Source organism: Haliotis rubra, unplaced genomic scaffold (assembly GCF_003918875.1).
Source record: "Haliotis rubra isolate DU_JTF1 unplaced genomic scaffold, ASM391887v1 Scf467, whole genome shotgun sequence".
Taxonomy (NCBI): domain Eukaryota; kingdom Metazoa; phylum Mollusca; class Gastropoda; order Lepetellida; family Haliotidae; genus Haliotis; species Haliotis rubra.
The window spans coordinates 103,699-120,174 of record NW_025767154.1 but is presented as its reverse complement, the minus strand read 5'-3'; the positions used below and the strand labels follow the sequence as shown (position 1 = coordinate 120,174).

The window sequence follows — 16,476 nt, the reverse complement described above, 5'->3', positions numbered from 1 at the left end:
ACTGCATCGTAAGGCATTGAAACACGATGAAATCATGGTTCTGGCCGAAGCAAAGCTGAACACGGTAAGTGAGCGTATTTCCACGGCACTCACTAACAGTAAGATCTCAGAGGAGGAGTTTCGTTCAATCCTCTCTGAACTCACAAAATATAACAAAATGAAACAAGAGATTCGATCCAAGTCTCGTAAGTCTGCTATCAGCGAAGACGAGAAAAAAAAGTACATAGAACAGGGGGTACGGAAAGCCCAGCAAGCCTTTATTACGAACACCAAAGAGATCATAGGCGATTCACATTAAACTGTTTCATCGAGGTCAACGCGACATAGCGGCACAATAGTGCCACGTGGAGCCGGGGAGTTAACTGGGGGTTCAAAAGTAGTAGATACAATGGTGGCGAGATCTAAGGGCCTAACAAAAGCTTTATTTGTGAAATAAGGCTTTGCAGAGGCTTTTGTTGGACTTGATCCCGGACTATCATTATATATACTACTTTAGGGTGATCCCATACTTTATTTTTGTAGTATATTTTAGAGCTGTTAATATGGCATGAGACTTGCTGTGAAAACTTGAGCTATCATCAGGTAATACGATATTGTGGACCAAAGGACAGTGGCACTAGAAACAGCACCACCACCCTTTGATCCGTCTGTGAAGATAAATTAGTATCATAAGTGTTTCTTTACTCATTTTATTGTTGTTGGTAAATAAGTTGGTTTGGGGCTAATTTTCGACGGAGTTGAATTGTGCAAATATCGTCAATATTGTCAGTGACAAGCACTGGTGTTCAACATGGTCAAGATATGCTGTATGGGTGATAAAGCCGGGTGTAATTATATAACATAAAGTATCTGATTTTGATGCTATCTCTACATTTGGCCTAGGAGTTAGGTAGTAGTGGTCCCGCGGGGAGAAGAAGTGCCATGTCAGCTAATTTGCCTAAACCAAAGGCAGATAAGCCCACGTGGCCAGGGACCTGTACGCTCCCCCCCTTTACGCTAAGATAATGTCTATGATGATGATGATGATGATAATAATACAGCATCTGATGTTATGCCGTTATCACAATAAACATAGAGTCTTTATTTCTATGCAATAAAGTAACAGGCAGATCACCACCGCAGTATAGAAAGTATAGAAAGCAGCCATAAATGGTGAGGTCAGTGCAGATGGTTACTCCGATGTCTCGAAGAGGGAAATTGGCCCAGATTTATTTGAAACGATTGTATCAAGGTGCACACAACAGGAGCCTGCTTTTCCGGTCGACGTTCCTGATGATATTGTGAAGTGAATGAACTTGTCAGGGAGCTATGAGAATTGGCCAAATCGGTAAATGATGGACTTCTCAAACCCCCTGAACTGGGGGAAACTCCAGACTCCTGCAGAAATACAGACATCCTCATAAATGAGGCGTTGCAGGTCCCGAAGGCTAATGAAGAAACCTTAGGGCAGGCCAAATCACATGCACACATGGTAAGAACAGGGCAAGTGCCCTGGACCGCGGAAGAACGTTAAAAGCACATTTTAGAAATGTTTGCTGCTTTTCTAACTTTGCAATCATTGTGCTGAGACTAAAGAATGTACATGTCAGACCATTAATTGACAACATTGCAGCGGTATCTTACATTATGCGGGGTTTACCTGAAAGCTGACCTATGGAGTACTGGGGGATAGCATGCCCTCGCATTACATACCGAGGCAAATAATATTTTCACTTTTTGAAAAGGCTGAATCTTATGCGCATGCATGCATCTCATGTTATCCCTCAGTACTTCATAGGTCAGTGGAATTTATATCAACCTTCTGCTTACAGGTAAGTCTTGTTTATAATAAAACAGAAATTAAAAAAATTAAGTGGTATTCAGTAGATATATTAACAATATAAAATCAGAATACAAAACGTCAACGTATCGTTCTATGAGAATAATCAGTCTCGATAAGTCTCCGACACAGATTCCGAGGGAGTAGAGGAAGGCAAACACTTGCCATGATACATCTGTGACGTTCTCGTCTTAGGTGTTCTTCACAACCTTCGCGAGGTCTGACCGACTACAGAATATACACTTCTGATGGATACTATTTTGAAAACTGTTTAGGAAAAGGGCTATACTTTAACTTACGCGTTTCCTTTGAAAACGGTGAATTCTGTTGTAGGTATAATACTACTTTGTAGATATAAACACTTTCCAAGACGAATCTGGTTTAAGTTGCTTTTCACCTTCCGGGACAAGTCGGAGCGAACAGAAATTTCTTATAGAAACCGTGGGGAGAGTAGAAAAGAAAAGAACTTCTAGGTCTCTTTATCGGACGAGTTTGTTTAGTACAGTCACTCTGGATAACATATAAATACGGAGAGTTTGTTGTGTGTTTTCATCATGGGAATGACTGAGGCTTCTCATCCTTTGTGGTGATTGTTGCGAGTGCGTCTGTTTGACACGATAATCTATACATTGTGTTTGTGTTAGGTATTTCTTTACATAAAATAAGATTGTAATTGTTGGTATTTTGCCTTCACTGATTTCAAACGTATCTCACATTTTTCAGTGTCTCGTGTAACGGATTTTCACAAATAACAAAACATTCTGCACATGAACAGAACAGAACAGAATTTTATTTCAGTAACAGGCCTCCGGCCCAAAATATATGTACATAAATTGATGATAAGTAGAGCACATATATATTTCATTTAGATTTGTGTGTCTTGTCAACAAAGTATAAAAATAGACATACATCCTTGATAATATTAACATTTTTACTCTGTAATATTGATATAAAACTAATAATTGATTGACATTTACTAAAATATTTTGATATGTACTTATTTCTGATATGAGAATATGCATCACAGATATAAACCACATGCCATTCATCTTCAACAACGAAGATACCATTTAATTTACAAAACAGGCAATGCCTTTCATTATATGCAACATCAGTGTATCTGCCCGTTTCAACTGCTAGTTAACAATTACAGCACCGAAATCGGGCATATATAGATTTTAAATATTGAGGGATATCATTATTTATCAAGTAGCTCTCAACATTTAACAAAGATTTGAATTGCTTATAGTAAAGACATTTACAGTTACTGTCCAAAGATGAATGCCAAGATTGAAATAAATTATCATGTAGTCTCTGTTTAAATGATTCCATAAATATTTTGTGATCACCAATTTCCTGACTTATCCAAACAAATCCAAAACCAAATTGAAAAAGAATATTTTTAATTCTAGTTGCCCATGAATTTTGTCCTACCCCGTCTAATCTATAGTCAGGCATGTTTAGAAGTCTGCAATAGTATTTCACTGCATTGGTTGTATAAGTGAACTGTAAAGGCACTCTTCCACATTCACCCAAGACCATATTGTTACAGGTGGATTTTCCAAGTTTCCAGACATATTTACAGAATTTAATATGAACAGATTCAATAGTATTACAGTAGGATGTGCCCCAGATTTCAGACCCATAACAGAGAATGGGTGATATCATACAATCAAAGATTTTAAATAAATCTGTACAATTAACGCTGCCAGTTTCCTTTGGAAATTTTTAACAGAGAATATTGCCTTACTAGCTTGTGATGCAAGGCAAGATGTAGCTTTACTCCATTCTGCACATGAAAACACTCCTGATAAAAAAGTTTAATGACTATTTAAAGAAGTTCAACTATGTACAATTCTGCATAGTGATTAGTTACAGTGAATGTAACCAAATAAAATAAAACATCACCTTTAAGATTAAGGATCGTTGAAAAGCTAACGGTAAATAACCATGGACATGCAACAGGACTTTGAATACAGCACCAACACACGATATTAATAATGTTCACAATCATGAACAAGTTACTGGCAGCAGTAAAAGGTAACATGAGTTACCAAATTGTATTAGGGTATAGTTCAATATCAAAACATGTCGACTTCCCGGTTTGTCCAGTTAAGTCGCTTTTTCTGAATCGTTTGCAATGATGTGTCAAATCTAAATGTTGACTGGGTTCATTGTCTGCGCATGTAAACGTTTTATTGAATTTGATCACGGTGCCTTTAGATCACCAGGAATTGCAGCAGTTCTGAACCTTTATGACCACCAGAATTTTTATATTCATGTTTAAATCACTGCCTTTGGGAGTACATGAGTATTATATATTCTCGATGTATGGAATACTTTAGACAGGTTTGACGATACATAAAAGCAGCAAGGTACACCACAAACACTTAACACATACTACTATAAAACAATGAACGCAAGTCACTACATTTCATCATATGATCGATCATTTATCTCTAGACATATGAACCATCAGGTTTTGTACTCCGGCCTACATCATATGTTGTTTAGAGTATTCTTCTGCCATGATATGGTCTGGGAGGTAGATGTCTTAGGCCACGGATGGTTCAACTGTCTGGAAATGCACAGAATATCTCCATTATAGTAAGTAACTGTGACAGACAAAGTCATATTTCTGCAGGATTACAGTAGTATTTATAACTGATACAGATTAATCAAGTATACTTTAATGGCGAACATCACATATCAATTCAAACCAATCTTTATTATTGGGATCAGACGTTTACTCCGATACGATACCCCCTGAAGACAGTTCTATAAAGAAGGTAGCGCAAGAGAACGTTGAGATAACCATGACCAACCTATCTAAATGCGGGTTTTTTCAGCTAATCGATTCGTCCACGTCTAATCGTAAATTTCGTTCTTCGATACGAAAATGAAATATAACACTAATATACCATAGATGGTAGCTGTGGATGTTATGGCATTCAGAAATGATAGGGTGTATACTTGTAAATTGGTTTATTCGAGTAAGTGCAGCGGTGATGTATCAAGTCATGTCTATTGTGTGTGGATGTGTTGTATAAGTTTCATATATATAGTCTCCAAACGTAGCCGATCATGAAATATACATGTTGCAGTCGGTATTCAGGCTTTCCGGCCTAACTCAACCACAGCGTCACATCTGCGTCTTACAATTTCCTAGGTTGAGGGGTTAATTTTGACCTCGACACTTCACTGCTCTCAAATTTAAATAAGTCTTAAAGGTAATCAGATCTAGAGTAACCAGATCCCGCAGTCAAATGTTTCCATCAGTCCCAAATGACGCAAACATGCATGTGAAATGCGCGCTTCAACTGAGTGGGACACCCATGTCGACCCTCATGTTAGTGTCTGAGGTACATGTCTGTTAAGGACCATACAAATACTTCTGACGATGCTTAGCAAAGAGAACCGGTGACGTCTATCACTTTCCCCTGGTGTAGGGTGTCGTATTTCCGTCATGTTCATGTGCGTTGATAATTCTTCCAAGCACAAACACGAACGTTCATGCAGGTGACTAAGTACAATGTCGGCAATGGATGCCCTTCCCCACGAGACAGACGTGCGTGTATCTTCTTGTAGTTCTCCTGAACTCTGCTTCTACTAGTTGGGGCAGCATTTGTATTCTCTTAGTGCTGCACGCCCTCGGTGACAGAGCTCACAATTGGTCGCAGTCACGAGTTTCCCCAACCTCCTCAGTCTCCTACCATAGGTTGAAAATGCAGAGGAGAGCGTCCGTCCGATGGTAACGTCCCATCTTTTCTTGGCTGCTCCTTGCGGAGGTATTGACTGTATTGACTGAATCATCACCAGGGCACCAGTAAAGATGTTGCTGACATCGATACGAGCCCCCTGGATTAGGATGTGTATCTGCTTTTGGCTGAAGTCTGTTCTGGCAAGTATGCAAATAATGGTCACTGTGGTACAAAGTGTTATGAGGTGTTATTTTGGTGAAAAACTGATGGTGCTAGTGTGTCCTGATTGTGTGAAATTTAATTACTGCTTGTAAATGTTTGTCACTAAATGTCTTCAATCTCTCAAGTCAAAGAGTTGACTTTGGTTCCTACTCAAGTCCTACCATGTAAGTTGTTGAAAAACGTTTTCTCTGTAATGTTATGTACACATCCGTATCCAGACTTCACACGTGATTTTACAGACTATGTATGCATGCTTTATTGGGATTTTGTTTGAAAGAGCATATTAATTTCCTCCTCGAATATCTTCGTTTTCGAGATATAGAGTTGGGATATGTCTGTTTGAGTGACTCGCATTCTTCTAACCGAGAATTCAGAGCCCTCGACGTAGATAGGCTGATTACCGACGAATTCACCTCCGAAAACATCTGATCTTTATTAGGTTTACTTTAAACTGAGGGGAAGTACATATAATGCTACTGCTATCGTCAAAAGAAAACTGTGCTTCAAATAAAGTTCCATAAAATGTATATGAATATCCTTTTTTGATTTATATGTAGTCATGAAGGGTATATCGAGTATATGTAGACATTAAGGTCGTAATTCACAAATTGACCATGCATGTTATTGCACGGCGCACAGTTTGCACGTGTGTTTGGAGTACGATACTCACACGCGAGGATTTTAAAAAGGCGAACGACAATGATCGCTTAGCAATCACGCCCTCATTGAAAGACTTGTTCAACCGTAAATACTAAATTGCAGAAGCACAGTCAGGTTTTCTTTTACTTGTACAGAATACTGTAAATCGGGAAAGTAATGGTTTATTATAACATCACTACGTACCATATCCTCAAAGTAGATTGACGGCTCTGGTTGGAGTGGTCTCTCGAAACCAACTGGATTCTTCTTGGATATCGGTGACCCTGAAACATTCATACCAAATCATGTATCACAAAATCTGAAATCACGAAGATGAGTGGAATCGTAGAGTGTGACATGGTGCTGTCGGGTAGAGCGTGACATGGTGCTGTCGGTTAGAGCGTGACATGGTGCTGTCGGGTAGAGTGTGACTTGGTGCTGTCGGGTAGAGCGTGACATGGTGCTGTCGTGTAGAGCGTGACATGGTGCTGTCGTGCAGAGCGTGACATGGTGCTGTCGTGTAGAGCGTGACATGGTGCTGTTGGGTAAGGTGTGACATGGTGCTGTCGTGCAGAGCGTGACATGGTGCTGTCGGGTAGGGTGTGACATGGTGGTGTCGGTTAGGGTGTGACATGGTGATGTTGGTTAGAGTGTGACATGGTGCTGTTGGGTAGGATGTGGCATGGTGATGTCGGGTAGGGTGTGACATAGTGCTGTCGGGTAGGGTGTGACATGGTGCTGTCGGGTAGGGTGTGACATAGTGCTGTCGGGTAGTGTGTGACATGGTGATGTCGGGTAGAGTGTGACATGGTGCTGTTGGGTAGGATGTGGCATGGTGATGTCTGGTAGGGTGTGACATAGTGCTGTCGGGTAGGGTGTGACATGGTGCTGTCGGGTAGGGTGTGACATGGTGCTGTCGGGTAGGGTGCTGTCGAGTAGGGTGTGACATGGTGCTGTTGGGTAGGGTGTGACATAGTGCTGTCTGGTAGTGTGTGACATGGTGCTGTCGGGTAGGGTGCTGTCGGGTAGGGTGTGACATGGTGCTGTCGGGTAGGGTGCTGTCGAGTAGGGTGTGACATGGTGCTGTTGGGTAGGGTATGACATAGTGCTGTCTGGTAGTGTGTGACATGGTGCTGTCGGGTAGAGTGTGACATGGTGCTGTTGGGTAGAGTGTGACATGGTGCTGTCGGGTAGGGCGTGACATGGGGCTGTCGGGTAGGGTGCTGTTGGGTAGGGTGTGACATGGTGCTGTCGGGTAGCGTGTGGCATGGTGCTGTCGGGTAGGGTGCTGTCGAGTAGGGTGTGACATGGTGCTGTCAGGTAGAGCGTGACATGGTGCTGTCGGGTAGGGTGTGACATGGTGCTGTTGGGTAGGGTGTGACATTGTGCTGTCGTGTAGAGCGTGACATGGTGCTTGTACGTGCAGAAAACTAAGGTTAGCCTCTCAACTTAATTTATTTAATTTAAAGTAAAAGTTAATTTAAATATTTTAAATTTGTCAACACATCTGTACAAGTGCTTGTGGTGTAAATGATCGTTCACTGGAACTGCTGATGTTTAATATTCAGAAACACACAGGTTGCAAGTTCAAAGCCAGGTTGCTGCCTAAACTTTTGCAAATTTTAAACATAATTCACATCCTGGCAATCTGATCACATGATCAGAAGCACATGGGCTCAGTCAGACAGAAGGCCTCCATGTTGACAGCAGCACACATACATGAGTTATGGCAGGACACAGATGTGAGTTATTTCTTGAATTTATGTTGCTTCTATGTCCAAAACGAGTTAAGAGAAAACATATTTGATTCAATTAATGCTTATTTAGAAAATATGGATTTTGAATATTTGTACACTTTATTAGGTTCAGGTTTGGATTGTTTACTAAACACGTATTTTGTTTCTCCTGTATAGTTTCTCTGAACCTCTCGTCAACTGTTTTGTATACAACGATACAACGTATGTACTTAATGCAACGCTACAACGACGATAGACATAACGAAAACGGAAATAAACTTTGGTGAGAGTGTATCAGACTAATGTGTTTCTTGCCACAACAGTGCTGTCGGGTAGGGTGTGACATGGTGATGTCGAGTAGGGTGTGACATGGTGCTGTCGGGTAGGGTGTGGCATGGTGATGTCGGGTAGGGTGTGGCACGGTGATGTCGGGTAGAGCGTGACATGGTGCTGTCGGGTAGGGTGTGACATGGCGCTGTCGGCTAGAGTGTGACATGGTGCTGTCGGGTAGGGTGTGACATGATCCTGTCGGGTAGAGTGTGACGTGGTGCTGTCGGGTAGGGTGTGACATGGTGGGTGCTGTCGGGTAGAGTGTGACATGGTGCTGTCAGGTAGGGTGTGACATGAAGCTGTTGGGTAGGGTGTGACATGTTGGTGTCGGGTAGGGTGTGGCATGGTGCTGTTGGGTAGGGTGTGACATGATGCTGTCGGGTAGGGTGCTGTCGGGTAGGGTGCTGTCGGGTAGGGTGCTGTCGGGTAGGGTGCTGTCGGGTAGAGCGTGACATAGTGCTGTCGGGTAGGGTGTGACATTTTGGTGTTGGGTAGGGTGTGACATGGTGCTGTCGGGTACGGTGTGACATGGTGCTGTTGGGTAGTGTGTGACATGGCGCTGTCGGCTAGAGTGTGACATGGTGCTGTCGTGTAGGGTGTGACATGGTGCTGTCGGGTAGAGTGTGACATGGTGCTGTCGGGTAAAGCGTGACATGGTGCTGTCGGGTAGGGTGTGGCATTTTGGTGTTGGGTAGGGTGTGACATGGTGCTGTCGGGTAGGGTGTGACATGGTGCTGTTGGGTAGGGTGTGACATGGTGATGTGTAGGGTGTGACATGGTGCTGTCGGGTAGGGTGTGACATGGTGCTATCGGGTAGGGTGTGACATGGTGATGTTGGGTAGGGTGTGACATGGTGCTGTTGGGTAGAGTGTGACATGGTGCTGTCGGGTAGGTCGTGACATGGTGCTGTCGGGTAGGTGTGACATGGTGCTGTCGGGTAGGGTGTGACATGGTGATGTCGGTTAGGGTGCAGGTGCAGTGGATGAGGTGGGAACTAGAAAGGGACGTAAACGTTGCTACACAACAAATGGTGATACATTTAGTTATCTCCTTTGTATAAACAGGAACACATTTTATGGATGCACAACTTCTTTATTGCAATAAAAGCAACGTTTCGGTGTAGGTTCTGACATCGTTATCACCCTACACCGAAACGTCGCATCTATTACAATAAAGTCTATTCATAAAGATTGTCCCTCTTCATCATACCAGCTTCTAAGTGCCACTAAGGAAGTCATCTTTGTTTAAAGGTGTGAAGCTACAGAAACAACAAGTATTTGCTTCCTCCTTGCTTACCTGGGTGGGCAGGTAGGTAGGGGTAGGTCGGTAGGTCGTTAAGTTGGTACGTCGGTTGGTAAGTAGGTATTTTGCTGATGTCACGCTAAGTTTTAACTCATTTTAATCTTCATTTAAACACAGTATCATCATCTGAACAAGAGTAATGTGTCAGTTCAACAAACAATTATATCTATACGGAATCTCTACCAAACTGACACAACAGGTTGATAATTGGTCTAAAGGCGCCCGATATAGTACATCGTAGCAATGATTTGTTGGAGACGAACTCCAGCGAGTAAGCGAGGATAATATCTTTTACTAAAACTGTGTATGAAATACGTACCTTTTGGGACCTCCGGTCTTAAAGCTGATAATCTTGAATTAGAAACAGAGATATTGTGGAAAGACATTATACATAAGTCACACATTGCCTGATCTGAGTTAAACAGTATCTTAAAGTGGTTTCAGACAGGAAGCATTCTGTATCTTTTGTTGCCTATTTATTACCAGGTTGAAACCGAACATTTAACTGGGAATCTGTCCGTTAACGAACTAGGCGTGAAACCAAAGAAATGTAACTATCGATTGTTTTCTAAAACTAATTTTACAAATCAGAACAAAGGTAGCACTATGACTGACAGTATAGACATCACCTGGCGTTTTTAAAAAAAAATATGCTGAAAGAAACAGAACGTCTTCTGTTAATAATGTCCTTACTAAAACAGTTACAATCACATTAGTCCGGTTTGAGAAAGCACATGGCTAATTAGAACAAAACAGCAAATGGCTACCCTTACCTAAGGAAAGTGTTATAAGCACTTACGTTTAGATTAGAGAAATATATGCAGCTGTTACATGGAACAAACCCGAAACCGTATTCTCTCTAATTACACATGTTTGTCAATCAGTGTGCTTATCGTTGCTGCTTACATGCTCCTCAGGCTGAAACCAAGCACACCAATGAGCACGGCTGCCAATACTGCCGTCGCTATCCTCATTGGAACAAGGGCAGAATCGTCCGTCAGTTTTTGACAAGCTGAAATTTAACATACAACGTGATGTGTCGAAATGTGTACACCATATGTAATAACCTAGAGGCTCTCTAGACTGATTGTTTTAATGAGGGAAGTATACTACAGAGATTGGTCACACCACAAACACAATTGCTTATTTCTCAGCTCTATCAAAAACAGTCAGAACACGACTATATCAGCAAATGTGTATCTGATATTGCTGTCGATTGAGGTAATCAAACAGTCTCATTTTAATGACCGCCCTGTGTAGTTGTATGATAGATCTAGGATCACAATGATTGCTCCCACCTGGTGTTTCAGTCGACCCAGAGGTAGAAGCATTAGATGGCCCACAATATTCCATCTCGATGTACACAGTGGCCTCATCCGTCAGGTCAGAGCTGACTGTATCGGTAACTGTCACCGCCAGCGTGTGATAGATGTCATCCCCTATATGGAATGTGGGCGTGGTGAGGGTAATGGCACCGGTGTTTGTCTCCAAGGTGAAGATGCTCCCCGAATAGCCATTGAAGCGGAAGGCAGCAGACCCAACTGAATCTATGTCTTCTGCTGCCAGACTCAGCACTGTGGTTCCCACCGATGTCGTACATGGGACGGTAGTTGTGTAGAATTCCTTGGTGAATTTCGGCGCGTTGTCGCTGTAATCAGTGAGCGTCACTCTGATAGTTCCAGTGATATCGGTGGTGCCATCACTGGCCTGCAGCACAATGTCATAGTAACTATCACCGCCAGTCGCTGTGTCCGCGTCAACTTTTACAGTGGTCTGGAGATCTCCCGTAGTGGCGTCTATTCCGAACATGCCGGTACCATCAGCACTTGAATCTACAAGAGATGCCACCACACCAGGATATACGATCCCACCATGGATAAATATTACATCATCAGCGAAAGCATACAATCATGCCCGACCTCAAAATACAATTACTGTAGATACTTTGGGGAAAAAACTCATTAAACAGTTTTTTCAAACATACACGGACCATTCACAGGCACACTAGAGTTTATCACTTCAATACTTCAACTTGTACTGGTCTGTTATTTTGTCCAGGGTGTACATATTTCCTCAGAAATATTAACGTTGATCAAAGTAACGTTAGCACGTTCAATGCTCACAATGTGAGAGATGATATCACTGAGGTTCTATTTCCTTGTACATGACTGCATGGGCTTGTGGATGACAACCACATTCAGGTTTCGTTTTATCAAGATAATGTGTATTCATTGGTCCAGTGGTTTCTGGGGAGAAGGTGTTTATAACAGATGGTTCACTATATTTAGCATATCAAATATATATCTAGGCTACCTAGGACAAATGTCTTAAGGAAACTGCATCATGTTCAAATCCCCCTCTGCTGGAATATAACTAGACCCAGGACAGAAACACACACACACTTTTCATTATTTATCGTAATGTATAGTTATATTTTGGGATCTACTCTTCAATTTATTTACATTTATAAATACATCCACGTCAGTTCTTGTTACAGGCAGGCTTTTCTCCGTATTCATTAACTTGAATAGGGAACTTCATATTTCATGTGGACTATTGTGTTCTATGGCATTGTTGTTATATTCCGACTTGGAATCAAGTGTAATTCTGAAGGCCTTAGAACGACACAGACCAAACAGCCATAGTATGGGAATTTCTGGAAGTTTATAACTATATACAAGGGGGAAGCTGCGTGTCTCACATTTCATTATCATAACAACGTATAGTATGGATTTACAACTTCTTTAGTATTTACAACACATTTCATTACATCCTACGGGTGTCCGCACATTTGAAAATGATCAATTGCCGCTAAAGCCACGAAGACCAGCAAACAGATATTTTAAGGGGTTAGTTTGTTCGGTTTACACTTACCCATTGTGGCTATAAGCAAAACTGTATTAATACCTTACGACGTGTAATGGCAACACATGCTTTCGTGTACCTTACGTCTAATCCATCATTTACGACCAAAGGCGTGCGATGTGCACCTCCTTTTGTCGTTTACTCCTTGTGCATACTTTTACTGTCCCTGTGAAAAGTTGAGAACCTGCATTAACATCACATTCGTCTCACCTGAGGTGACGGAGACAATGCTGTAGATGATGTTCCCCTGAGTCCCTTGGTCAACGTCAGTAGCAATGAACGTCTGTACCAGCGCGCCTGGGTTCACGCCTTCCGACAGTGTCACCCCAGGAAAGTTATTACTGCCGTCGATCGATGGTGAAAACCATACCGGAGGTGTCTCGTCAGTACCGCTCACCTGCATTTACCAACACTACTGTTTAAGCTTGTCAACGTCAACACACGTTCAACCTATTTTGTATCTCATGCCATAAGTAACACGCGTTCAACTTAAGATAATAACTTTCAGCTCGGTAATTTAGAAGAGATTTAGTACCTCTTTACATTATCCAATCGTTTTCAAAGGTAAGTTAGGCTGACATGTTTACTGAGCTTCAAGATGGACACGTGCACTCCCAGGGTATGCTATTACAAAAGCTTGGACGTCGTACCTGCACGGAAACCAGCACTGAGCCAGTACGAGGATTTCCGCTTGCTGGTTTGTCTCGACACAACAGGGTGAGAGAGTATACATATCCTTCATCCGCCAGTGCCTCGTAGTCCAGCTGGGTGCCGTCCACATGCACCTCCATTGCCGACACGGAAAATATCGTGTCAGCACCGTTGGTAGTGGGTATAACTAGTTCAACTTCACCGTTGACGCCCGTGTCGTCATCCGTGCACACAACGTCAAGGAGTTTGGCTGGAAAACACAAACCAGTTTAAAGTGTTATCAAACAGCTCTCATTGATGTCTTTTAGCGGCATTTAGAAGTTGTTGTAGATGACCAAGATATTTTATGGATTTGGTGAAGTCTCTTCACCTGATGAAGGCACCTGTAATGATCCCGAAACCTTCTGTGGGAAAGATTAAAGAAGCTAAATCCATAAAATATCTGGTCAGCTCTCATTGAGTTCAGCTCTCATTGAGACCAATGGCATGTAGTTCGAGAATCTATTATTTCTTTCAGTTTATGACGGGTCAATAGTCACAGTGTACAATATGATTTGGAGTGCGATTTTGCAGCAGAAGGTATAGATCCCAAAGTATCATATTTATCAGCCGCCAGCGTTGGGGATCGTGAACCACAAAGTGTTTGTCGTGTGCTTATCAGATGACTCTCGTTATACAGTCCAAGATCTTTATACAGGCAGTCGTGATAAACTCTTGCCCACGTTCACAAATTAACTCGGAAACAGCTACGACAACAATTAGAACTCTAGCAACCTGATGCACTATTTTCCTCCACATTAGCCTTGTAAATCTGATCGCCAAACACTGGTGCAAATTCGTTGACATCCAAAACAGCGACGTCAACATCAGCAGTGCCTGTCAGAGAAGCTGAGTCGGTGACGGTGACGGTGACACTGAGGGAAGTAACTCCGCTGTCAGCGTCGATAGCGTCTGCGATGAATACTCGACCAGATGTTTCATTGATGGCTAAGCTGCCGCTGTCGGTGCCTGGAATGTGGGTAACAGGTTTTGTTAGACAGCTTTTAACTAGCCACAGGTTATGGTAATGATGACATCATATACACTGTCTCACCCAGCTTCAAAAACATAAAACTGCATTTAATGTCATGTTTCGGGTGACCTGGATGGTGAGTACTGTGTTATCTTCAGCTATCAAACAAAAACAGCCTGACCGTTAAGGGTCTGTGACATTGTCTGTTTGGCGAGGTAGGGAAGTGAGATTTCAATATAAGGATCATTTATATCGGCATGAAGTGACCTCCATCAATTTGTTTGGGTACAGACATGGCTTACAAAGATGAATTAGATTGTGTGAACACAATGTGGCACAATTTGCACTTTCTTCGCCTCATCAGCAGCTTTTTCTATTTTGATATTTTGTCTATCGATCAAGTTTTACAGGTTCAGATTCAACAACCTTCGCATTCGTACCACTGAGGGTGTATATAGCGATGTCCTGTGTGTCTACGTCGCTCAGCTCAAACAGGCGGCCAATCACCGTCCCGTATGCCAGTTGTTCTGGAATGGTCACGAAGTCGTAGGCCGTGAGTTTTGGGGCGACGTCAGCAACGTCAGTTACTGCGATCGTCAAAGTTCGTGTTGTCTGTAATCCCCCGTCAGAAGCACTAGAGTATGAGAATAAAGGTGACTTATAACTTCTTAAATTTGTTCAAGTTTATATGATAAAATATGACATTCCTTTGGCGCATATTGTCTTGATTGCTTCCCAGAAACAGTTGACGCCAGCACGTGCCACATGTGTTGTCACTCACTCATTCACCACCCACCCCCTTCCTTTGTAGGTGACACACAGAATTTTCCATTGTCTGAATTGTTTGTCCGAGGTCGGTGTCTGGTAGACACACACTGCATGGTCACAAACCCGGGACAAAGAAATACTCTGCGGTAAAGAAACCTTTACAACTGTAATACCACCAGGACAATATGGTGCAACATTAGTCTTACAGATTCATTCAGACTTCATTTCATATTCTCTTTTCTTGCTGATACCCAAATGAATAAATGAGATTATATATTAATCAAAACAGGAATCTTACACGACTTCTACAGAGTAGCACTTCGTTGTCTCGTAGTCAAGAGTCGCCAGTGTCAGTAGATTCGGCTGAGTCGCATCACCCGCAAACACTGCTGCTTGTGACCCGGTAACACTTAACGTAACCACATCACCGTCGTATTCGTCTATACCTAAAGTTGCTACAACATGGCCAACAGCAACGTCTTCCGCCACCAAGAACTTGAATGTGGCATCAGTGAACACTGGGGCATTGTCGTTGACGCCAACAAGTGTCAGCTTCTGTGTAGCCTGAGTTTCTTTCGGGGGGGAGCCACCATCCACAGCTTTGATAACCACGTTGCAGGACACAGCACCCCCAGTAGCAACATCTGCATCCAATGTTTTTCCCACACGTAAAATACCGCTGTCTCGGTCGATTACAAATGTGTCTGATGCGCTGTTGCCGGTGTCTGTGGAGTAGACAATATGTTATGGAATGTCAATTGATTATACACCTGGGAAAAAAGTATCGTAACATCAATGATTTCTCACCCCCATTTAGTCATTAATATTCATTTCATTAATAATTATGTTTGATTTATGACTATTTCACCCTTCGGACGCAAGATACACTGAATTTAGACATGCATGTGCTACGTGCAATACGTTTACCCATCATTGAGCATGTGTACAATTTCAATCTACATTTCGATAACTTGGAAAATCGATTGATTTTTTTGTTGAAAACTAAACATGGAGCCTCCCAAAGTGAGAGTTGCTCAACAATAGCAATTCATTGACATGTGGAATCCTGGTATGCCATTGGGGGCCATTGCAAGAAATGGTGGTTGTCATCCAAATGACGTTAAGGACCGTCTGCGTTCAGATCGTCAAGGAGTGACAACGGGAGCATACAACCATTCTCGGAATCATATGACTTCATTCGTTACTGATCCGGGGTAGAATAGGTCTTCAGCAACCCATGCTTGCCACAAAAGGCGACTATGCTTGTCGTAAGAGGCGACTAACGGGACCGGGTGGTCAGGCTTGCTGACTTGGTTGACACATGTCATCGGTTCCCAATTGCACAGATCGATGTTCATGCTGTTGATCACTGGATTGTCTGGTCCAGACTCGATTATTTGCAGACCGCCGCCATATAGCTGGAATATTGCT

The 16,476-nt window shown here is 42.4% G+C and overlaps 1 protein-coding gene across 1 annotated transcript in view; it reads right to left on the bottom strand.

Annotated features, from left to right (window-relative positions):
- Positions 1-3,611: 3,611 nt before the first annotated feature.
- LOC124290484 (protocadherin Fat 4-like) overlaps positions 3,612-16,476 on the bottom strand; it is a 35,639-nt gene continuing 22,774 nt past the window's right edge. The window contains exons 18-27 of the mRNA XM_046727195.1: positions 15,344-15,770; positions 14,718-14,911; positions 14,040-14,273; positions 13,265-13,515; positions 12,825-13,011; positions 11,048-11,581; positions 10,656-10,761; positions 10,069-10,100; positions 6,586-6,665; positions 3,612-4,397 (exon numbers count right to left, since the gene is read on the bottom strand). Coding sequence (XP_046583151.1) covers positions 4,374-4,397; positions 6,586-6,665; positions 10,069-10,100; positions 10,656-10,761; positions 11,048-11,581; positions 12,825-13,011; positions 13,265-13,515; positions 14,040-14,273; positions 14,718-14,911; positions 15,344-15,770 — 2,069 coding nt within the window. The 3' untranslated portion in view covers positions 3,612-4,373. The remainder of the gene's footprint in view (positions 4,398-6,585; positions 6,666-10,068; positions 10,101-10,655; positions 10,762-11,047; positions 11,582-12,824; positions 13,012-13,264; positions 13,516-14,039; positions 14,274-14,717; positions 14,912-15,343; positions 15,771-16,476) is intronic.